This window comes from Pelodiscus sinensis, chromosome 11 (genome assembly GCF_052426305.1).
Source record: "Pelodiscus sinensis isolate ZL-2025 chromosome 11, ASM5242630v1, whole genome shotgun sequence".
Lineage (NCBI taxonomy): Eukaryota > Metazoa > Chordata > Testudines > Trionychidae > Pelodiscus > Pelodiscus sinensis.
The window spans coordinates 9,968,511-9,994,164 of record NC_143062.1 but is presented as its reverse complement, the minus strand read 5'-3'; the positions used below and the strand labels follow the sequence as shown (position 1 = coordinate 9,994,164).

At 42.3% G+C, this 25,654-nt stretch overlaps 1 protein-coding gene across 5 annotated transcripts in view; it reads right to left on the bottom strand.

Moving 5' to 3' along the window:
- Positions 1 to 25,654, bottom strand: part of POC1A (POC1 centriolar protein A) — a 161,852-nt gene that overhangs the window by 108,015 nt on the left and 28,183 nt on the right. For all 5 annotated transcript variants that reach the window (XR_012906534.2, XM_075939430.2, XM_075939433.2 and 2 more), the window contains 2 exons: positions 18,460 to 18,528; positions 15,650 to 15,748 (listed from right to left, as the gene is read on the bottom strand). Coding sequence is in view for 4 of the 5 variants with exons in the window: in XM_075939430.2 (XP_075795545.2) it covers positions 15,650 to 15,748; positions 18,460 to 18,528 (168 nt within the window). In the remaining variant the exon portion in view is untranslated. The remainder of the gene's footprint in view (positions 1 to 15,649; positions 15,749 to 18,459; positions 18,529 to 25,654) is intronic.

Sequence of the window (25,654 nt, the reverse complement as noted above, 5' to 3'; positions counted from 1 at the left end):
AGTTCCAGTTAATCAGTGGGGGATGGAGCAGCACCCTGTGCTGCAGGGCTAAAAGTGCACAAAAAAGATTAAAATGATGTTTCAAGACACTGTATCAATTCTGTATGCACAAGCCTGCCTTTGTAACACCAAGATGGGCTCCCCCCAGCCCTTGCTGCCTCGGATAGAGGCAGGAAGGGGGAGGGATGTGACTAGCCGACTATCCAATAAGCTTTTGCTTATGAGATTGTTGACTAATCACTTACATCCCTATTCCCAAACCCTGACTCCAGCACACCCACACCCCCAGCCTCCCGCTCTGAGCCCCCCACAGCTCCGAGCCCCTGCATCCCTCCACCTTCTCAGTCTCCTGCCCGGAAGGACCTGAGCAACACTGGGTAAGTCTTCTAATTTTTTTTAATAGAGATAAAGCTGCTGAGATTTAATCTAATTTGAAAACATAATACCCCTCCTAGTACCAGTGACACAGAAAGTGGTATCTACAGTTACAATTGCCTGACACTTTCCATGATCAGACTCCTGTTCTCAGCTGCTTATAATCAACATTGTCAAATTTTAAGCATGTATGTTGAAATTTTTCATAGTGTCTTCTCGATTCAGGCTGAATTTTTTGAATATTTTCACCACTTCAGAGCATAAGGTTAGGTAAATATGTACTCAAAGAAGAAACAGAAATTCCATCATGTGGCATCACACGTCATCAGCAGGGTTGGAACCTTTAGATCCATTGCATGGAGCTAACAAAGCAAATGGTAGCAGTAGCAGACTGTCATCCACTAAGTGGAGCAACTATAGGAAGGAAATAAGACACCCACGGCACCATTCTATAGTAATCAAACATTGCACCATCACTCCTATTCAATGTAGAATACAAGAGGGTTGAGTTTGAGGTTTTGTTTTTATTCACAGCTGATTATGCAGGGCTCTATCTGTTAATGGGAGTTCTAAATCCATGTAGCTAGATGAAAATGCATGCCAAGAAAAGATGCGACTAGAAGCAGGGGGGGGGGGCGGCTAAAAGGGAAGTATGAGCTGAAGTCAAAATTAGAGATCGTTACTAAATTGAAAACCAAGAGGTCAGAATAGAAAAAACATCTGACATATGAGTAATTCAGGAAGAATTTACTTACATAAAGAATGACTGGATAACGGAATGAATGTTGCACTCAGCAATGAGAGCAATGTGACAGACCACAGGGAAAATGTGGAAAAAGGAGAAAATGGTACAAAACCCTGCACGCATTTAGCAGGGACTAAAATGCGACAGGTAGACTGGGGTTTAGGAAGTCTATAAAAAAAAAAAAATCAATCACACAGCTTATCCTCTATGATACTCAGCAAAGTATCATTTGATTTGGCTTTTGAGCCCCAGGCACCAGCTATATGGGCTCATCTGAGGCATACAACTGGTTCCACAGAATATAAAATTCATGTAAATGCTTTTGTACATGTTCAAACCAGAAACCACTATTCCAGCTCTTCTATCACTACTTCAAAGATTCAGAACAGTATCTAATACTGATTAAATGGGAAACATTGAAATTATCAAGTAGAGAGGCTTTTTCCTCAATGGAATTTCCACAGGAACTTGATTGCACCAGTTTGCCTATGTATAAAGATACCAAGAAACACTAATGAACTAGAGCAGATAAATTTAAATCCTGTTTTCTCTCATCCCTTTTGATACAAATAGGAGGCATCCTCTCTCCCTGAGCCTGTGGGGACGGGTTAATACAATCAAAATTAATGTTCTGCCTAGGCTTCTCTGTATGTTAAATGGCCTATCTGTAAATATACTTCCATCTTATTCTAGACAATTTAACAACATCATGAGAGATTCCATAGGGTCCAGGTCAATGCCCGTGACTACCATTTAAAAACACGCCAGCTCCCTTTAGTCTGGATGGATCTGGACTCCCAGACTTGCAAAGTAACTATTATGCTTTTACACATTTGATACTAAACTGGTTCCAGAATGCTAACCCTAGTGTACTTGCATGGGTGGAAACTGAATGGATATTGATCCATCTAGTTCCCTTTGGAGACTGCTTCATTCATCTTTTGTCCAGTGGAGAAAAATAAGATGTCTACTGTGTTGGCAGCATGAAGGGTTTGGGCTATCCTACCTAATGGGTATCAATTTCATCCTCACCATTATGCAAGAGCATCTATCTGAGGTAACTCAGCCTTGCAAATTGGGGGGGGGGGGTGACAACAGTTTGGAAGACCTGACTGAGCAGGCATCATATGAATTGCCCAGTTAGAAAAGACTCATGGCTGTCATCCATGACTAACAGTTAAGCTAGAGGTTCTTAACCAGAGGTACGCAGATGTCTCCCATGGGTACAATTATCTAGATATTGGCCTAGTTTTATAACAGTTTACACAAAAAGCACTAGAGAAGTCAGGGCAAACTAAAATTTATACAGCAGTATAAACAAGCCACTATATGAAACACTATACACTGAAATGTAAGTGCAATACTTATATTCCAGTTGATTTATTTTATAATTATATGGTAAATATGAGCAAGTCAGCAATTTCTCAGTAGTAGTATGCTGTGACACTTTCGTATGTGTCAGATTTTGCAAATTTTTAAAGGGAGACGAAACTTGGGGCACACAGGACAAATCAGACTCCCAGAAAGGGATACAGTCGTCTGGAAAGGTGATCAAGTAACTATACAACCTGCCAATCTCAGTGGAATGGCAGTACTTGCAACTAAAACAACTGAAAGCATCCATCTGGTCCAGATGTCTTAGTACAGGGGACTCAAGCCCCTAGCCTGCGAGGCACTTACAGCCCACGTTCTTCCCCAATCCTGCTTGTGAAATATTTTGGAAAAGTTATTTAAATTAGGCCTGTGCTGCTGCTGGCCCAGGGGAGACAGCTCCCAGAACCCATGTAGTCGCAGTCACAGACAGCACAGCGTGGTCCATGAAGCCATGCTGACATGCTTTTGCGGCCAGCAGGGTGAGGCTGGCAGGTTTCGCTTTCATTACCCCCAGGCAGAGGCACAGGATCCCAACGTGAGGATGTGGCAGGAGCTTTCCAACAACAACAAAAAGCCCCAATTATCAGGAGGCTTGTGATCAAATCAGGAGAATTGGTATTGCTGATATTTAGTCAGTTTCACAGCTTATACCTACGGACAGGACAACTCTGCATACACCTCCCCTGAGACATAGCAATGTGCCAGTGGCATGGAACTAGCAGCCAGAAAACAATCTAGCCATGCGGCCCTGCCAGTGGCAGCGGCAGAGGCCCCCAGCAGGTTTTTAATTGCCCAGAGGCGGCAGGCAGGGACAGTGTGTTTTGCATGGGTGGGGGGCAAAGATGTCGGTTCTTGAGAGCAGCAATGATTACTAGGCACATGATTTTACAAAAATGGAGGAGTAGACTGATGCCCAGAACAGAAGTATTCAGATCTGTCTGAGTAGCAGCCAAAGAAAGGATAGTTTATCTACGTAGAGAGCAATAATAGGACTTAAAAAAAAGTGTGGACCCCCATCTCGATAGCATTCCTTATCCAAATGTGAGATGCTCAAATAATTTCAAGATTCCATTCCACCTGACTTCTCACTTTTTTCCCTACTTGTCCCAGTCAACCCAATCCCCTCTTCCCTTGTTTGTTAAATTGTGCACATAATTGTATTTTTGTTACCCCACCTGTCAGTCACAGATCTTGGTGAACTATATGCTTTACTACTATAAAATCTTCATAATAAATAGCTGGTAATTAAACTAATTGTTTGGATGCCTTGGCATTTATTGCATTTAACAGTTTTGAAAGAGACAAGAGACAACACGAAAGACATCACAGTTAAACATATGAAAGTGCATGCACTCAGATAGCAAAGATAACTGGGAAGCACGCAGAAGAGGTAAAAAGGTAAAGCTAGTGTGTATCAGAAGAATGTTTAACTAGAGCTCTTAAAAATTATTCTGTTTCTTGGTTGTTCGGAAAGAATTTTGTCCAACTTACCAGACAGTCATTTTTTCTGAAGTCACTAAGAATCAACATTAAGTCTTCTATAGAAACATGTCCCAGCCCCTTTTACAGATGCTGAGGAACCAAGACATTCATTGTGTAAGTGACCAATGAAGGAAGCATTAAATCCACTGGTGTGGGAAGAGTTCCAAACCTACTTAGCTTTTCCAACAGGATAAGTCCAGGTCAAGTACGCTCAGACCAGAAAAGCATCTGTTTAGGAACAGAACTGGCTACTGTCCCTTTCATTAGAATGTACTGCAGCTATAATGTTATTTTTCATAAGTTTCCTATACGAGTGTTTCTCGATCAGTAATATGAGTATCCTTAGGGGTACTCGAGAGAAGTATGTGGGGGGAGGGGGGGGTACATCAACACAACTGAAATTTGAAGAAAACTGAATTTAAGTTTTACAGCGCTGTATTATTTTTGTACTTTTTGCACCCAAAAATTTAATCGCCTGCCTGGCTAGGATTAAGTTGTTTAAACAAATGCGTTTCAATGGTAGAAAAAAAAATAGTGTCTGAAAGCTGTAGGTACTGAATTTTTTTTAAAGGGGTACTTTATTTAAAAAAAAGAGTTGAGAAACACTATCCTATACCATTAGCTTCCAAATTTCACAAAAAACCTGTTAAACACAAGCTGAAAATTAAGATTACTATAGGAAAATGTAAAAGCTTAAAAAACAACGAATAGTCTAGCAGCACTTTAAAGACTAACCAAACATGTCAACGGTATTATGAGCTTTCGTGGGTACAACCCACTTCTTCAGATGAATGGAGTTATTAAAAGTCCAGTTCCAAAATAAATAGGGGATGGGAGGGGAAGAAAAGGGAAAAATAATGAATTAGAGTGTTTATGTTACATGAAGATGATCCCCTCTCCCCCATCCCCTTTTTACTCTGGAACTGGATTTTTAATAATTCCATTCATCCGAAGAAGTGGGTTGTTCCCACGAACGCTCATGATACGATTGACTTTTTTTTTTTAAAGTCTTTATGGTGCTGCTAGACTATTAGTTGTTTGAGTTTTCTGGTTACAGACCATCACGGCTACCCCTCTAAAGCTATAGGAAAATGTGATACTGGGTGTTCCCCTTAAGACTTAAGCTGTATAGATGGTGTGTGGCTATACACACCAGTGTTCCTTGTAAGCTGAGCACTTGGGCAGCCACCCAGGAGAGATCCCAATGCTGCCCAGCTGATTAACAGAGCACCCACAGGAGCCAGCAAGTGTTTCTATTGGTGGTGCAGATCTGCACATGCTTTGATGCACATAATTTATTCCCACACATGGATGAAAAAAATTTAGAGGCAACATAGATACACACCTTTTCACATCTACATCCACACAAGTTATAACTGAAGAAGGCTAAGAGGACTATTCGTTACATTGGAAGAATGAAGCCTTCAGACAATTTTTGCATATCTGAATGCATAAGGTCGGTCTTCCAAACAGTAAGACCTGAATCATTCAGTCATAACCAGATGTGTTGTTCTAAGTTAGGACAACTTATTTAATACACTTGCTGGCTGTCCCATTTAAACACATCCATAACATTTCCAGGATTGGCTGGATTAGATGTTTATTGGCAAGTGTGGATTTCATTGTGTACACACTCCAAAGAAAAATATTTCACCAATAACCAAAATTTAGATACATGAAGGTAGAACTTTGCTTAAGAATCTAAAGTTTAAGGATACTTACTTTGTGTATTTTGACATGTGATGTTGACAGTTTGTTTTAATGATCATAAAGTTTTAAACTTCTTGAATCTAAACATCTACAGTTATTTAAACAATTATGTGACCCCCTTGGTAATTTGACCCAACTTTGAAAATTTAAATAAATTACAGAAAAAGGCTAAAAAATAAGCATCAGTATTAGCTGTTGTAATTCTATATAAAAAACCTGAATTCTACCAAGACTACTTATTTCAAAAACCAAAATTCTGTGGACAGATGAAAGGCAATAGGCCTCATTCTGGAATATATGCCACGTTTGTTTGTTTGTTTTTTTTAACTACAGGCAGTCCCCGAGTTACGCGGATCCGACTTATGTCGGATCCGCAGTTACAAATGGGGATTTCTTGCCCCGGAGGACTGGAGCGACGGGACGCCTGGTCCCGCCGCCCGCCTCCTCTGGGGCGAGAAAAGCTGCTCCCCGTCTCCCTGGTCTGCTGGGGGAGCCAGCAGACCAGGGAGACGGGGAGCAAAGCGGCGGAGGAGCCAGGGCCGGACCCGCGGCCGCTTCCAGCTGATCTGGAAGCGGCCGCGGGTCCGGCCCCGGGTCCTCCGCCGCTTTGCTCAGCGTCTCCCTAGTCTGCAGACCAGGGAGACGCTGAGCAAAGCCGCGGAGGACCCGGCCAGACCCGCGGCCACTTCCAGATCAGCTGGAAGCGGCCGCGGGTCTGGCCCGGGTCCTCCGCCGCTTTGCTCCACATCTCCCTGGTCTGCTGGGGGAGGGGGACGCAGCTAGTGCCCCCCAGCAGACCAGGGAGATGTGGAGCAAAGCCGGGGCCTGTGGTAGAGCAGGTGGGGCGCTGCCGGTTGGTCCCGCAGCACCACTCCTTGGCGCTACTGGACCAACCCGGCAGCACCCCAGCTGCTCTGCCCCAGGAGTCCTGATTCAGCCGCTGCTGAAACTGACCAGCAGCGGCTGAATCAGGACGCCTGGGGCAGAGCAGCTGGGGTGCTGCTGGGTTGGTCCAGTAGCGCCAAGGAGCGGCCGCGCTACTGGACCAACCCAGCAGCACCCGAGCTGCTCTGCCCCAGGTGTCCCCAAGTCAGCTGCTGCTGAAACTGACCAGCGGCTGACTACAGGAAGCCCGAGGCAGAGTTGCTCTGCCCTGGGCTTCCTGGAATCAGCTGCTGATCAGTTTCAGCAGCAGCTGACTTGGGGACGCCTGGGGTTCTTAAGTTGAATCTATATGTAAGTGGAACTGGTGTCCAGATTCAGCCGCTGTTGAAACTGATCAGTTTCAGCAGCGGCTGAATCTGGATGCCAGTTCCGACTTACATACAGATTCAACTTAAGAACAAACCTACAGTCCCTATCTTGTACGTAACCCGGGGACTGCCTGTATTTGACACATACAGTTGCAAAACTCCCATCTGACAAGATAAAGCATACTTCCTCTGCCATCAGTGACAAACTTACCTTTTTTTTCTCCCCCATGCCCATCATACTCTGACATGCTCACATTTTTAAAAATCCCTCACTTAAGACCATGTCTCTCCCTTTCCCATAGGTATAACTTTTCACCACAGTACAAAGTATCACAGAAGGGCCTAGAAACAAGGTTGGCAAGCATGAGACAAAAAGCAGCGTTTTCAAAGAGTACAAAAACCAGCAGAAAATACAGGTTTACATACTAAATTCCACCTCAGCCTTACAGCTATTCGAGTGCAGTAATATCTCATACTTGAAAATTCAAACACTAACATCCCTAAAAAGGGCCAATATTTAAGTTTACGAAAAAAGTCTTGAAGATAATGGATTTCCCTTTTTTTCCATGTATACTAAAAGCTATATTTACAAGCTAAGCTCACAAACCACAATCTTTGTCCGCCACCACCATCCTTTTTAGTGCACAAAAACAGATAAATATCTAAGCAGTTTCTAAATGTCAATGTGATATCAATTGCTCAGCATTTGCTCTTCAAAAAAAATTTACCATACATAGTCTTCCTAGAATCTGGCAACTAAAGCCAGCAAATACATAGTTATCACTGATATGATTTAACTAGCATATGAATTTCATTATATAATGTAAGGGAAATACCTCCCCGTCAATAGGCATTCTTTGTACTGACAAGAAAATATGACTACAGTGTGATCAACTCTCTCTGAAGAATAATTTATCCAATTAAAGATTTCAGATCACATATTCCAAGAAAATAGAAATACATTCTATGGGTCTCATCCTGTCATATGCACAGATTCCTCTGCCCAGTGAGCTCCACTGCATGGCATAAGTATCTATTTAGTTTGAGTCATTTGCAGGATCCAGGCCTTTGATTCTAAATACTTTCTTCAGACCCCCATCCAGTAATTGCTAGATCATCAGGACCAGTGATCAACGGCTAAATGTCTAGTTAGCAGACAGTATCAAGCAAAGTGCCCCAGGGATAGTTCTGGGGCCAGTTTTGTTCAACTTCTTCATCAATGATTTAGATGACTGGATGGATTGTACCCTCAGCATGTTTGCAAATGACATTAAGCTGGGGGCTAGGTAGATATGCTGGAGGGTAGGATATCATCCAGATGACCTACACAAATTGGAGGATTGGGACCAAAACAAAAAAATCTGATTAGGTTTAACAAGGACAAATTCAGAGTCCTGCACTTGGGAGGGAAAAATCCTAAGCAGTGTTAGAGGCTGGAGACCGACTGGCTAAGCAGCAGTTTGGCAGAAAAGGACCTGGGGGTTTACAGTGGGTGAGAAGCTGGATATGAGTCAACAGTGTGCCCTTGCAGCCAAGAAGGCTAAGGACCTATTAGGATGCATTAGGAGCAGGAGCGGCCCAAGGCTAGCTGCGGCAGCTGGCGCCCCAGGCGGAAGGCGTGCTCGGTGCCCCCATCAATGGCTGTGACATAACCACAGGGCGCCCCAACTGGCAGCACCCTAGGCACTGCCTAGTTTGCCTAGGCTCACGGGCCACCCCTGATTAGATCGGCTGGCAGTGCTCCTCCTAGAGAGGTGATTATTCCCCTATATTCGGCACTGATGAGGCCAAATCTGGAGTATTGTGCCCAATTACCACTCTTTCCCCCCACTCCTCCGACACACACACACACACTCTACAGAAAGAATGTGGACAAACTGGAGAGAATCCAGCGGAGTAGGGATGTTAAATTGTGGGTAATCAGCTAATTGAATAGTCGATTGAATTCCATCAACTATTCGATCAGGGGGAAACTGCAGAGCCACAGCGGGGTTAGTTCCTGGCCCAGGAGCTAACCTTGCTGCAGTTCTGCTTTTTAAATGTATTAAGATCCTAGTAGCAGAGGTGTAGCTGGGGGATCAGATTCAATCCCAGACAGCTGATTCCCAGCTCGCTCCCAGTTCCCCTTGCTGCTTCTCTGCCTCTTTTGTCCTGCCGGAGACAGTGGTGGGGAGAACCAGCTTTTAAGCCCGCTCTCCCCAGCACCACCGGCTCCTGCTCCCTCCTATCCCCGCTGCCTCTCTCTGATAGAGGCATATGCTTATTGGGTAGTCAACTAGTCGCTTATATCCCTATGGTGGAGATCAACAAAAATTATGAGAGGGCTGGGCCACATAATTTATGAGCAGAGGCTGAAGAAACAAGGCTTAGTCAGTCTGCAGAAGAGTGATGGGGGATTTGATAGCAGCCATTAGCTACAAGAAGGGGGGCTGCCAAAGAGGATGGAGAGAGGCTGTTCTCAGTAGTGACAGATAGCAGTACAAGCAGCAATGGTCTCAAGTTACAGTGGGAGAGGTGTAGGTTGGATATTTGGAAAAACTATAATTCACACACGAAGGCTTTGTTTTTTAATTTGGCAACCTTAGCTTTCAAGTTTACATACAGAACCTATGACTGACTGGTCACAGGAGACTACAAAGTGGATGAGGTAAAGTCTTTTATTGGACTTACTTCAGGTAGACACAAGCTTCCCCAAATCTGAAGAAGACCTTTGTGTAAGCTCAAAAGCTTGTCCCTCTCACCAAATAGATAATGATCCAATAAGATATTACCTCCGGGTATGTCTACACTACCCCCCTAGTTCGAACTAGGGGGGGTTAATGTAGTCATACGGAGTTGCAAATGAAGCCCGGGATTTGAATTTCCCGGGCTTCATTTGCATGATCCCGGCCGGCGCCATTTTTAAATGCCGGCTAGTTCGGACTGCGTGCCGCGTGCCGCGCGGCTACACACAGCACAGACTAGCTAGTTCGGATTAGGCTTCCTAATCCGAACTAGCTAGTCTGTGCTGCGTGTAGCCGCGCGGCACGCAGTCCGAACTAGCCGGCATTTAAAAATGGCGCCGGCCGGGATCATGCAAATGAAGCCCGGGAAATTCAAATCCCGGGCTTCATTTGCAACTCCGTATGACTACATTAACCCCCCTAGTTCGAACTGGGGGGTAGTGTAGACATACCCTCCCTGACCTGAGTGAAGCCTGTGTGTGATCATTTAAAGGAACACATTCAGCTTCCAAACCCAAGTTACACACACACTTCATTATGTCTTGGGAGCGCACGCACGCACTCACAAGGTCTCTCCTTTGCCTAGCAGGGTTTTTATTGTAGTTCAGCAAAGTGGGTCAAGGGTCCATTTTAATGGGATTGCCAGAGCTGGTTTAGACTTGATGTGGCCTGGGGCCAAAGCCCGAGTTCCACCACTTGGGACACAAGCTGAAGTCCAAGGCCTTCAGCCCTGGTTGTCAGACTTCAGGTCCCTTGGCTGGGACTGAAGGCCTTAGGCTTCAACTTTGATTCTCCCTCCCCAGGATGGTGGGACTCAGGCAGGCTCAGGCTTCTCCCCACTCCCAGCCCCTCCCCTCCCCATGTTGTAATTTGTTGTTGTCAGAAGGGGAAATCACAATGCTATGACGTTTCAGAACCCCCGCATTGTGACCTTCTGTTCCAGACGTACTAGCTTGAAGTAGGACAAGGCCCTGCAATGGACAAGAATTCTACTTCTGAAATAAGCCAGGATACCCAAACCTTAAGAATACAAGAATGGCTGTACTGGGTCAGACAACGATACATCAAGTTCAGCAGCCTGTCCCCGACAGTGGCCGATGACAGATGTTTCAGAGGGAATGAAAAGAATTTTTTTAACAGTGTAAGTGCCTAAGCGTATCCACAGTATTGGTAAGGAATAATGGACAATAGCCTTTGAAGGGATAACTTAATAACAAGGTTAAACAATTCTGCAGTAGGGATGTTAAATTTAGTTTAATCAACTAATCGAGTTGTGGATGGATTTCCCACCGTGGCTCTGCCTTTTAAATACGTTAAGAGCCGGTAGGCTCTTAATACATTTAAAAGCCTAAAGCACAGCAGTAGGGACCCAGGGCAAGCCAGGACAGCTGATTCCCGACTCTCGCTGGGTCCCCCCCTGCTGCGCTTTAGCCTTTTAAATGTATTAAAAGACTGTCTGCTCCTCCCCCTCCCCTTGCTGCTTCTGTAAGGAAGTGTAAGGTGCAGGTATGGACCCCTGGACTCTGCTCTTGAAGCATTCTGGTCTCAAGTGCCTGCAGATAGAGGCAACAAGGTGGGGGGAAGCGACCAGTCAAGGAACTACTTGACTAACCAATAAGCTTTTGTTTATCGGATAGCCAACTAGTCACTTACATCCCTATTCTGCAGACGACCTTTTTTAAAATAGCAAGTTCCTAATACAGTTGTGGGGCAGGAAAAGAGTAAGCAGCTTCCCTTTTTAATGGGCAATTCTTAATCAGGAAATCAAACGCCACTTGTGAGACTGAGGAAGTGGGTCTGGCCCACGAAAGCTCATCATCTAATAAACCACCTTGTTAGTCTTTAAAGTGCTACATTGTCCTGCATTTTGCTTCAGCTACCCCAGACTAACACGGCTACATTTCTATCACTATTCTGCAGCTTTAAAGTTTGATTTCGTAATTTAAGAGGTTGGTCAGCACAAAGATGAGGGGAGAAAGGAAACTAACCTCTCAAAATTATAGCAAAAACTTATCTGCAGAAATATCTTGTTTTTAAAGCACTTTAGCTTGCCCAAGACAAAACACAGCCCTTACACATAAAGAAAACTGAACAAGTTGCAAGTTAAAACGGAGTTATAAGAAAATGCTTTAAAAAAACCCCGACTTTACCTTTAAAGAAAATAGCATTGTCTGAAATAGCAATGTCTGAAAATAGCATTTAAAGTAACACATCATCTGATGTGCAAGTGAAAGGTTATGGAAACTAGGGCTCAGTGTTCAAGCTATTTACACCACTTAAATAATAAAATCAAACCACCTCCAGAATCTTTTCAACAGCCACACCTGCTATGCTTCACAGACTATTTCACAACCCTTTTAAAGCTAGACAACTTATGGAATTTAAATTTGTGCTTGGGCTCTTCTCAAGGAAAAACATGCTCAACACCATCTCATCCTCTTATAAACCCACCTACAATAGGAAAACTATGGATTTTTAAAAAGAAATAGTCTGTGTCACCCAGTGTATACCAGAATACGGAAAACTGAGACTGTTGAGCATTGTTATTTTGAAAAAAAAAAAAACTACAGGACCACAATTTTGATTGTGTGTAGCAAATCCATTGGGAAAGCAGTTATATAGGTTCGGCTTTCACTATATTTAAAACCGTGTTACAATTCATCTGTTCACAGTAAAATTGTTATATGTGCATGGGAAGAACAGCGACAACCCAAAAGATACCGGGAGTGTGATCCTGTAACCAGAGTAGTCAAGGGAGTTTTATTTCTGATTTCAATGGGGCCAACATTTCATCCCCAGGTCCACTCTTCTGCTGAGGATCATCCACATGGCAACACTAGAACATATTTTAACCAATTCCTAGGATACAACAGAAATTACACTGTGGTTGGGAAGTGAGTGATGTGGCGTGTTAGCCCTGAATTGTTTCTCAGACAGCATCAGCTAGCATTTTAATTTCCACTCTTACTAACCCCCGTGCAGCTTGACAAGCAGTAACACTAGCATGGAAAGGCCCTGAGTGTTTTTAAACTAAGACAGTAACAGTTAATCTGAAGACATGATGGCTAAACATCATGCGAGTGCTCCCACAGTTCTTCCCACATAGTGCAATTGTGCAACATTTCTTAAAAGATTCCTTGTCACTAGGCCTCATACTAAAACTTCCTCCTCCTCTAGTTCTGTTTCACTCCAGTACATGCAAATTCCACTGAGCGACTACTTTTGAAATTCAGTGATTAACAGGTGTTTTGCTGCTTTTCTGGGACATGTTACTTAGGGTGCTCCTCTGTCCAGGCTGAGCAAAGTAGTCTCCACTGTCTCATGAGAAAGAAAGGAACTGAGCTGACTGCAACTACTCTTTGCAAGGAGTCTCTTTCCAAAAGGAACTATGCACACAAAAGCCAGCAGAACCAAAAGCCACTGTCATTCCAGTGGCCAGGAGGGGGCGGGAGGGAACAAGGGTGCAGAGTAAAGGGAGAGTAGTTTCTGCCTGGTACACCTGCTCCTTTTGCAGTGACACACTGCTTTTACTGCATTAAAGGGCAGCAAGATTGGGGAAACCAGGACATCTGAAATTAGGAAGATATTAGTAGTCTAAAATCATCTAGTTCAGGGGCTGACACACTTTACGAGTGTGTGACTGGCAGAGTTTTACATTTTCATCATATAAAGGGAAAAAACAAGTTTTTATTTTATCCAACAGCAGTTAAGGGATTCTTGCTTTCTAACCTTTTGGAGCATCTTGCTCATTCCATCTAGCACCTCCTTGTTCTAACAGTTTTGTTTAGTCCAACCTTTTTTTAACAGAACATTCAGCATTCCTAGGGCATCAGATCTAGAAAATAAATCAACTGGAACAGCTACCTGGCATGTATTACAAAATGCTACCATTCTTACTGCATTGTAAGCACCGCTATTAGAGTCACAATTTCATTACTTTGGCAAAACACTTTCTGCCAACTTTATAAATCAGGAAGTCCATCTTTTAAAAATGTGTATCATACTTTTCATGATCCAAAAATTAACTCACTAGAAAGCATTTATATCTAAATACCATAAGCAGAGCAGCACTACTGAATGCTACTGGACATGGGAGGCTAAAAATGCTTATAAGCAATATCCACAAAAGACTTTTATTTACCAAATTTATCACATTAGACAGAATACATTTATATCCACTATATTTGGTAGCCTTAATAGGTTACACTTGTAATAGCCACATTCTCATTAGATTTCATTAAGAGCATCAAATCAAAACATTTATATTACTCATAACCCAAGGAAAAAATTTGAACCTGAGTCTTCAGAAATTTAGGGTATACTGCATTTACACTTAAAGCACTACAGCAGCATAATGTCTATAGTGAAGTGCAGCGAACTACACTGAGAGGTAGGGTTCTTCCAGGAATGCTGGCAATCCTCCTCCCCAAGAGGTGATAATAAAGGTCAACAGAAGAATTCTTCTGTCAGCCTACCGCTGTCTACACTAAGGACAAAGTCAGAATAGTGGCACCTCTCATCAAGTTTAACAACTCTTCAAGTCGATGGAAGGGACTTGGTGGTGTGCAATCATTGTTCAGAAAAATTGACCTGAACTCCCAGTGTAGACCAGACCTTATGAGTGTGGATTTTTCACCCCTTTAAGAGACATAATTATGCTGATAAAAGTTCCCAAATGTAGACCAGCCCTTAGAAATAGTGTTTTAACCTAATACACTACTTAGCTCGTATTCAGCACTTAACATCTGCAAAGTTTCATTTGTTAGATCATGATTTGCAGCTAGCTTGGAAAAATACTTGTCTGAACAGATTCCCTATGAAGAAAGATTAAACAAACCGGGACTGTTTATTTTTAGTAAAGTGACAGTTAAGGCGGGGATATGATAGAGGTCTCTAACATTATGAACAGTGAGAGAGAAAAAAAAAGTGTTATTTACTGCTTCACATAACACAAACTCCAGGGGGTTTAACACAAAAATTACTTGTTCACACAATGCTTAGTCAACCTGTGGAACTCCATGCCAGGAGAGGTCACAACAGCTAAAAACATAACTGGGTTAAAAAAAAATTAGATAAGTGCATGGGGAATAGGTCCATTAGTAGATATTAGCCAATATGGTCATAGACCTGTGCTCTTGGGGTCCCTAAGTCTGATTGGGAGAAGCTAGGACTGGATGACAAAGGATGGACCACTTGATAAACTGACCCGTTTTCTTCACTCCCTCTGAAGCATTTGGCACCAGCCAGTATGAGAAGTCAGGCTACTGGACTCCATGGGCCATTGTTCTGACCCAGTATGGCCTATAAGTTTTTATTACAAAATCTATTTTAGGAACTCTGACACAAGCCTAATGGATTTATTCATATTTTATAAGGCTAGAGTTCAGTTGTTGCTAATGTTTTGTTTTCTTTTAAATTAATTATCCTGATTATAGCTATATCATTAAGCACTCTTCTATTGAAGTTATTGCTTACATATTTCCCTTTCTCTAAGGCCATATTATTCATCCAGTTCTTGAATTGCACTTTTTATGGGATAACCGGAAACAACACCAGCCTCATCAATAAAACAGACATTCTGCAACTGGAGAACTAGATGACTCTGTAGCGTGAAATATAACCAGACACCTCGAAGGTATAGATAATGCTCATTAAATATCCTCGTAGTTCTCTCAGTAAAAAGAAAAAGAGCTGCCTCACAATCTATGCAAAAGCTAAAAAAGTTAGAAAGAATCAGTGAGCACTGCTCACACAGATTTCTAGAGTGTCTTCTGGAGAGCTACTGTCAGGCACTTGATTAGAATTTAAGGTCACTTGATAATGAACTGCGTAAGTGAGCTGGGAGGAAAGAGGAAGATAGCTCTCCCTACAAAGCTTTAAAGAAAAACTAGTGTCTCCTTGCAAATGTGTTACATAGGTAGATAAACTAGGGAAGTCAAAACATCAACAATAATTAACAGTATTAAATGTAAGGTGGTCTGACCTACCGGATTGTGAAGAGATCCTGTTACATTAGTGGCATACTTCTGAGTTTTCAATACATCTCCATAGTCAGCAGCATCAAAGTTAGTTTTCCATACCATCACCTGCAGAATAAAAACCAGCTGGCTAAAATCTTTAAAAAAAAAAAAAACCTTAATGTACATATATATACACATTCATTTTGCTGGCAGTCTGGAAAAATGCCAGCACACCAAGGATTCCGAGGGGGGAAAACTACATGGAGCTTGTCTACACAAACATTTAGTTTGCTGCAAGCTAGGGCACAAATCTAGCCCACAAATAGTCTGACATGTACTAGGCTGTCTATGTGGACCTGACATGCTTTAACAGTATGTTAATGTGCTTTCATCTACTCCTCTCTGAAATGGGATCGATTGAAGCACATAAGTAGGTATTAACAAGGTCCACATTAGGGATGTAAGCAACTAGTCGACTACCTGACAGGCACAGGCTTATCGGGTAGTCGAGTCACCACTTGACTAGTCACTTCTCCCCCGCTTGCTGCCTCTGTATCACAGGCAGCAAGGATGGGGAAGAGCAGGAGACAACACTGTGGGGAGCTGGCTAAAAAGCCAGTTTCCCCCAACACAGTCTCCGCAGATGGGAGGGGGAGAGAGGAGAAGAGGACAGAGGCACAGTGGGGAAACAGCACGAGCGGGGACTCAAGCAGTCACTGCTTGTGCCAGGTCCTGACTACTGTGCCTCTGCCTTTGAAATGTAGCAAGAGTTCTCCGGGTCAAGTATGCCCTGGAGCGTAGGTAATTCCAAAATGTTTGACCACCATCAGAAAATCCACCGAAGTTATATTTTATTAAACTACCAGCACTTCCTTTTTTAACCTATGGATTATCACTCAGGAAAAGCGTACTTATATGGCAAAGGAAAACCAATGGAAACAAATGACGATGAACCTCAGTATCAAGCAACTTCTCTCCCTAATGAATTCCACCATAAGCACTTTTGGAGAGTGACAAAAAAAATCTGGCTTCTCTTCATGAAGTGACCACTTGAACATATGAAAATGAACTGGAAGGACTGAAGGGGAGTCCTTTAAGACAGTGAATTCCTACCTAAGTTGATAAGTAGTTTGAGATATATTAAGCTGTACAAATAAAAGTAATTTAAATATTTGTAGGATTTAATATTTGTGGGGTTTATTTTAGCTACTAATTTTAAAAAGTGTTTGATGTAAAAAAACTGTTGACATTGATATTTTTAAAACATAGAACTAATCATACTTCACATTAGACATCTCTAGTTACAGAAACTGATGGTGCAATTTTGAAAACAGTAATCAAAATAAAAAAAAAGACACCTTTCAGTATAACTTGAAGCCCTCAAAAAAGATTTACATCCAGGACAACTCTGTGCATGAAGCATCAAACGTGTGTATAAAACATTGCATGATCAGGCTATAGGCAACATGTATTTAAACTTCCATAAATGGGATTTTAATTCTAACCTTAAATGAAACTTTTACGGAACACAGTCATGGCAGAAGACTTGAAATAGAGTCACAGTTTTCCTCCCCTTGGCATTATAGTGTGTGTGTGTACGTGTACACACACACACACACACACACACACACTTTTGTGCTGATGTTAAGTAAAGAAAATTACGGCCAAAAGGAGAGGCTTTAAAAAATGGTATAAACAACCTTATAATGGAACCTGCTAACAGAAAAACTAGATGAATAGGACTTTTTGGAATAAAGAAAAAGGTCAAGAGCTACAATTCAGCTTCCAGATTACCAGCAGCAAGAGAAATTTCTAAACATGAGAAATGTCATCAGTTAGAAAAAATAAGGACTGCTGGATATAGCAGAGACTGTTTTTTGTTTTTTCATATGAGGGAAATTCAAAACCAAAATAAAGGAATCCAAGAAGTCTCTGCAACTTAAAATTAAAGAGGGGGGGGGGGGAACATCCATGTACGCAGGTTGCCACAGAAGTTATGTAATAGAGAAATTATAGTTAATACTGTTCCCTTTCTTCATAGTACTTTAAATTGGAAATTGAGATCAGTTTAAAAAAGTCACATGAATCTTAAAAATTATGAACTTTTAAATAATTATATAATCTTCTCATACTGTAACTATTTTTGAAGTACATCGTAAATACAGCTTTCAACACCTCAGTTTCTTCAGAAAAAAAGTCAGTATTAGCAGAAAAGCCACACCACAGCCAACTTGCTATTTCTTTTAATCTCTTTATAAACACAGAATCAGGCAATTATTTCAAAAGTAAAACTGCAAGTAAAACCTTAATGAATTGTCTCATTTAACAATGCAAGGCAAAAGGGGAAAAGTAATCTGACTAGTGCTTCAAAAGATCCTGTTTAAAGGCTAACAAGAAAAATATTTCCCTTTTTATAGATGGGCACTATATTTGCCCCTTTTCCAGTCTTCTGGAATCTGTCCTGACTTCCATGTTTTTTTCAAAGATGATAGCTAAAGGCTCAGATACCTCCTCTATCAGCTCCCTGAGTATTGTAGGATGCATTTCATCAGGCCCTGGTGACTTGAAGACATCTAACATTTCTAAATAATTTTTAACTTGTTCTTTTTTTATTTTAACTTCTAAACCTACATCAGTTCCATCTATATTTCATTCCCTCATCTTAGGCATGCAACTTTCTCAATTTATAGAGTTTTCAAAGGTGGCTCATGGTAAAGCTAATGTATTGTCTCTTTCGCAAGTTCCACAAACCCTTGATTTTTCTGCATCATAATTAGAGACACATTTTCCATGCACTCAACTACATCAAGAATCTAGGGAACAGATACAGCACACACCTGTTCATCTGACCCTCCAGAAGCAAAGAAGTTCCCAGTTCTTGAGAAGGCAACACAAGTAGCTGGCCCCTGTAAAAAAAAAAAAAAAAAAAAAAAAAAAAAACCATTTATAGATGTGAGAGCTACAACGCTGAGGTTCAAGATAGGCCCTCAGACAAGAAATTAATATAATCAAACACTTATTTCTTAATACAGATTGACAGGTGTTACTTAAGAGGGTACTAGAAGTTTCTCTAAAACCAACATGTAAGTTCTTTACTTTTTAAACTTAAGATACCCAGCTCCTCAATACCAAATTGCCAGCTATAAAAAGAACACCACTAGGTCTTTTGAAAATTTCACCTATCGTCATTAACTGCTTCCCTCTAAAAGTACTTAAATCAACTTGAACCAAATTTTCAAAAGGGTATTTAGGTACCCAAAGAGACTGCTTCTGGAAAAATTCCACTAGGCACTTATCTGCATCTTCAGACACTTAAACGTGCCCAACATCTGATTTCTGGGCTCTTTAAAAACATCATTCCTCGTTGTTTAAGGAGTAATCCACCCTTTGTTCCTCTCTATACTCATTCAAAATAACATTTAAGTGATTTCAGAATTCAGATTTACAGAAATTTGGGCTCAGAAGAGTCTAGCTTTTAATCACATACAAGTGGGAGACAAGCAAAAATTACTTTTAATGGGCACTGTGGAAGAGCATTACTTGATTCCTTGTTAATGCTGATAGCATGAATGACAAGTAAACTAAAACATTCCATTCAGTTGGAGCAAAGTCATGATCTTTTCATGGTGGTTGTCAACTTCCTAAGGCTTTTGATTCTGTAAATCACGAGGGACTCTGGTAACTTTTGTTCATCTTTGGATGCCCTGCCTAGTTCATTTCTGTCATTTGGTCCTTCCATGATGAGATGAGGGCCAGAATAGTGGAAAATGGTAACATATCAATGCTGTGTCACTGCCTGGCGTGGCTCACAACAGAAATTTCCAAGCTTAGTGCAGACTATCAAAAAGCAGGGTAGATGCCCCCAAATGGATTGTGTGTTCTAGAACTAGATTTCACTAATCCAAGTTACAAGTGTGAACTTCCAAAATACTACAATAATCCAGGTGGACTCTATCTTGCCACCTAGGAAGACTGGGCTACATAATAAATGGTCACCAAAGATCACAAAATATGAAGGCTACTCCCAGTAGGGAGTCCCAAGAGACCAGTCAGTTACCTCAGCTCAATTTGTAACTTAAGATCTCATACCAAAGACAATGCTTAGACAATTCTGTACTAAGCTAACTAAAAGGTTAACAACTAGAAAAAACGTAATTAGTTATTTACAGGTTAAAGCAGGGGTGGGGAACCTCAAGCCCCTTGCTTGCCTGGATTCAGCCCCCGAGGCTCAGAGCCCCCCAACCCAGCACTGGGGAGCCCACACTGGCGCGCCAGCCCTCCACCCCCGCTGCCGCACCAGGAGGGCTGAAGCACATAAAATCAACTAGGCTGGGGCCCCCCAGGCTCTGGGGTGGGAGGGGAATGTGGGGAGCGTGTCTCTCCTTCTCAATTGGGGGCCATGTCAGTGAGGGCTTGTTTGTTTTTTTGCTTATCGCTTGTGTGCGGCCCCCAAATGGTTTTTCTGTGGGTCAGTGACCCAGACACAAAAGAGGCTCCCCACCCTTGCTTTAGTGGCTCTGTATTGTGGTAAGGTATGGATAACATATCACTATCACATTAGGAATGAGTCTTTTAAAAAAAAAAAAACTTTAAATAGTCTTAACTAGACTTCAACTGAAGTAGTGGTTGAACAAAAGTGCAATACAATTCACATGTTTAAACCTCTGGTTTCAAGTATTTAAGAAGCACGCAGTCCCAAAAGGATTGGGCAGACACTTATATGCAATAAAGCAGAGTTAGGAAATACTTATCTAAGTACAGATGCAATAGACAAACTGTTCTATTGGAATAAATAGTGGAGAATACCAAGAATGAAATATTATGACAGACACTAAACAATTACTTCGCAGCCTGCTTCAATGAATATATATGGCTGAGCTTCTGTTTAAGTCTGGATCAGATTTCTAGAGACTGCTGATGACTAAGGCTTTTGGGAAAGTAAAAACGCACTTGTAGAACACAAAATGTATACTTAAACTGTACTTCAGTCAATCCTGCGATGTTACTTCAGGTCACACTGTACCCAAACAGGCAGACAAGCAGCTTTTCATTAATTACTCTTAATTTGCCCTTAATCAAGTTAAGGGAATGTGCTACATTAATAGCATTGCACTTATTTCCCCATCTTAAAAAAAAAGACCAACACACCCACCCACCCCATCACGCTACTTTACCCAGTCCCCTTCTTTCTCTGATGTGCTTTACAGGGGTTCTCAATAAAAATGTTACTTGCTGGTGGCCGCAATGACATTTTTCCCTAAAATACTTACTCAACATGAGGAAAAACAAATAACCATGCCCATATATGCAACCGGACCATGTATGTGAGGGGGGTTGCACTCTCAATAAAAGTACAGCCATGGAGGATGGCGGGGGGGGGGGGGCAGAAAGCAGAGGTGATGGATGGGGTACCCACCGTGTGGTCAGGGTAAGGGTCTAAAGCTGAGGGTTGGTGCTCCGGGCCAACACCCATTGAAACACAGAATCAGCACCACTGCTTGCATGGCCAGGGATTAGCGCCCACACTTGGGATCAGCATCCACTGCCATGTAGCCAGGGGTCGGCACCCAGAGCCAGCATCTGCTGCTGTGTTACCGAGACAGGAACCCAGGGTCAGTGCTTTGGGTCTGCACCTGCTGCTGCACAGCCAGGGCTAGGAGTCAGGGTCCTGGGCTAGGACCCAACAGAGGAACTAGAAGCCAGTCTTGAGGACCAGCACCTGCCAGAACCCAAGGTCAACATCCAGGAGCGTGCCCAGAGTGAGTAGCCAGGGCTGGTGGTTGAAGTGCATGGCCAGGGATTGGTGGACACCGGGGTTGGGAGCCAGTGCTTGAGGTCTGCACCTACTGCCGCACAGCCAGGGGTTGGCATCCAGAGCCAACGCCTGCTGGAGCCCAAGGCCATTGCTGGATCTGCACTAGAGCCAGCAGCCAGACTGGAGCACAGACAGTGGTCAGCACTTGGTGCTGCCACCAGGATTGGGAGTTGGCTCTATGCAGCCAAAGCTGGGAATCTGAGCTCGCCATTGCACAGCCAGGGGTTGGAATCTGAAGCCCTATAGGTGAAGATCAGGGCTGCATGGCCACAGCTGGGGGTTGAGGCCCAAAGCCCCATGCCTGGAGTAGCGATGCAAACGACTGGTCGCTCCCCCCATCTGTTGCCTCTATCAGAAAGAGGCAGCAAGGGAGGGGAGAGGGAGAAGTAGAGGGGGTGCTTCAAAGCAGCAGCACCGCATAGAGCCCGGGGATGCTGGCCCCATGCTCCCTGCAGAGCTTTTGCCTTTGAAGTATAGCATCAGCCCTGGGACTGTTGCTACACTTCAAAGGCAGAGGCGCCCTTATCAACTAATCGAATAGTTGATGCAAGTTGTACCGACTATTCAATTAGCCAATTCATCTAAATTTAACATCCCTCGATTACAGCCAAGCTCCCTAAGTTTCTGTTGCCCAACCATCCCAGGTTGCAAGTCCCACTTAGCCTCCTTTCCCTCTCCCCTCCAAGTACTCAACTTGCTCCTTCAGCCTTGTGCCCTGCCAGCCTCTAGACACATGCAGAGCTGCACATCCAGGAGCACCATGGATGGAGAGGGACAAGCCATCGCTGCCCCAGAAGCTATCCTGGCAGCAACGAAACCCCTTTGTGGCCACACTTGAGAAACACAGGCTTAGAAAACATACACTGAACTTTAAAATGCTGAACAAGGAATACACATATACCAGATACGTTTCCACTGTAAACCAGTAAGCTCATCTGTTTGTGGTCAGGCAGACAACTACTATTACTTGCACTCACATTCCTTTGTGCAGCCACCAGCTTCTCACCTGGTCCCAAGCTGCTGCAGTGCGAGAGGGCTGGGATAGTCCTCTCTCCACAGTACAGCCTGCAGACTGAACCCCTCATCCCCAGACCCATCCCGGAGCAATGATTTAAATGAACTCAGATAAAGTTTTGTTTTTCTTAAGGACCGAAGCAACGTCTGATAAATCTTCTCCTTTGTTATACATGCTTATGAATAGGTCTATATCAACACATAAAATATGGTTTAATTCATGACACTGAAGAGGAAATCAAGGTAAATCTCTACCATTAATATTATTTATTTTTTAATTACTGAATTTGTGGGGAAATCGATTATGCCATTTCTTTGATAGAAAGCAGCTTAGCAAACAGTAATATCTTCCACAAGAGGAGTAATATACAAGCTTTCAAAAAAAAAAAGTCAAAAGGGTTGGCAATTGTTTTAAACACATTATCTTTCACTAATCATCTTACTATTAAAAGGTTAAATAGTACTCTATGGTAAATACAACTGGTAGGTTCTAGGGATGCAAAGGGTTAACCTATTAACCAATTACCCAGTAAGCATGCACCTTACCGGCATACTTACCACAGTAACCAGTTAGCTAGTGAGGAGCTGGCAGGGGGCCCACTCCAGCCTTGCCAGACCAACCACACTGCGAGTGAGGGACTGCGCTGGAAAATATGATCAGATTACTAAACTCCTTGTTACTAAACACATTCCTCAAAAACAAAAATAAAATCTCACCTACAGGCTGGGTCATGAAGTCCTATAAAAGCTGGGGATTGCACAGTGTAGCAATAAAGCACTATACAAACCTAACAAAGGCAGCCCTATAACTTTCTATACAGATGCCATCATGAAGACCTGATAGTTACTCCCCTGTCAAAGCTAAAACAAACTTTCCATTATAAATTTCATTTTTTAAATCCTCCCAAACCTCCTCCCATTGTCTTCAGGTCCAATGAGATTCCCCACTAGCCAGTCACCCCAAACTTGAGAATAATTAGACAAGGTAAATCTGGCAAGTGGGAGGTCTTCATCTCAGTAAAGATTAATTTATGGTGTTGGGTCAAAAAATGACTTCAACTGGAAATCTGAAGTTTTGCTCAGTTTCCTGTAATGAGAATTAGTGTCCAAGTATTTTTTGAATAGATGTGTAGTCGATTTGGAAGAAAGACACTCAAGGTTAAAAAAAAAATTTTTTTCAAAACTATTAAGTCTGACAGAGGTTATGAACTCCTGTGTTTACACTTTCGTTAACGAGACAGCATCTAGCTCGTTTTGTTAGAGATACAACGTTGAAAAGGAACACCAGTTACTATGGCTGGCAGTTCACCAAGGTAACCTTTCCCTAAAAGTCATTCAATTATTCATGGACCTCCCGCACCATCCTCAGTCACCAGAGCTGCCCAGTAGAGATCCTACTACTGACAGAGTATCTATATACGCCCCACCACAAAAAAAAAAAAGATCTCACACTTCCTAATCTTCAATTCAGTGACATCTCTGGGGATGCTACCAAAAGACACAATGATCCATAGTCCTTGAGCCAATGCCACTATCCTTTCCACAGAGGTAACTGCAGACTATCACGTCTCAACAACAAAGTCATTTTCTACCCATTTATGCACAGAGAACCAGTTGAGTAATGGATAAGGAAGATGGAGTGGCAGAAATCCATTCTAATGATGGTGAGCACATGATGCCATGATATTTAATACCTTCTGTCTGGGGAGGAGTTGTATTGGCAAAAGACAATCGGTTCCTTCAAAAAATATAAAGCAGCAATTATATAAATAAATTACTTTGTCACAGGAAAAAACATTTGGATGACATATCACAATTAGTAAAAAGGAGCATGTATGATAGTAAAAACAAAGATATAAATACTTACAAGAGACTTCACTGGCTTTATCACCATAATTTATTTATTTTTTTCAAAAAAAGGTTAAAATGGAAAAATAAAAGCCTCCACATACCATATTTCAAATGGTATCTAAAAAATTCCCTACTTATACAGACACATGTGCATCTACCTCAAACACCTTCCTCCCATCCCATCCCACGCTGCTGCTGTCACACCTCAAAGGCCTGGAAACACATGCAAATCTGATACAGTCTTCTCCACATACCTTGAGAGCATATAGCTATGTAGCACACCCACTGGCTGATACATTACATTTGTTTAAAGTGCCATACAGTTTTAGTCAGCGAAGTGGACAGAAGGTGAGGGTTATATGGCCAAAGTTAAGGTTCCTTGCAGAATCCTAACTATATTTATAAGCAGAAGGCCAAAAATGCAATCATAATAATGTTTTGCTATTTGCTTACAACGTCTACTTTGTTAATGAAGTTGTCTAGAAGGGTACGTACACAGTGTAAGTATTTACAGTTTTCTAATGACTACCCAAGAATGACTTCTAAAGGTCCTGTAACATTCTGCTCCTGTATGATGAACAAATATCAATGGTGGGTCTGCATACCAAGTCTCATTTGTATGAGAGCGAGGCAGTGAAAGTATTTCACAACTTGAAGCACTTAAGAATAAAAATGTGCAGCTACAGCATGATATTCTGCAGCTGCAAGATGTCAGCTCAGAGCTACAAACTCCAGTCTAATGATCCTTGAGAGGCCAGCTCTATTATAATTAAATGCAGCAATGTAAACTTGGCAATTCTCCCTATGTAAACTAGAGCTAATCAACTGGTAACACAAATTCCTGGCACTCCAACAGTTGCGTCAAAGTATGTTTGAAGGAACTCAGTCTTCTTGAAATTTTCACTTACAACAAACTGTCCCAGAACAGCAGTTAGCTGTCAGAACCAGCACCAAAGCTGAATCAGGCATCTTCTCCCACACAAACTCACAAGTCAAGAATGTCTTCAGAACAAGCTGTTCATCTGGGTGACTAATATTTCTATGATCTTGCTCATTTAAAAGAAAAAGTGTGTGTGTCTTTAACACTTTGTTTTCATCACCAACAGCTATGGGCACTGAGTCTGGAGATGTCTACACCGCCCTAACAGCACATACAGACAACAATGAGCTAGCTTTGATCTAGCTACAGCTGGTACCTAAAGTGAAGAAGTCACAATAGAGGTAGACAGTAGCATGGGCTAGATGTCTGAGGCCATACCCAGAAGCCCGGAGTTGAATAGCCAGCTGCCAGGGCTTCATTGCTACTAAGGATGTTAAATACCGACTAAATGACCAATCAAACAGGTATTCAA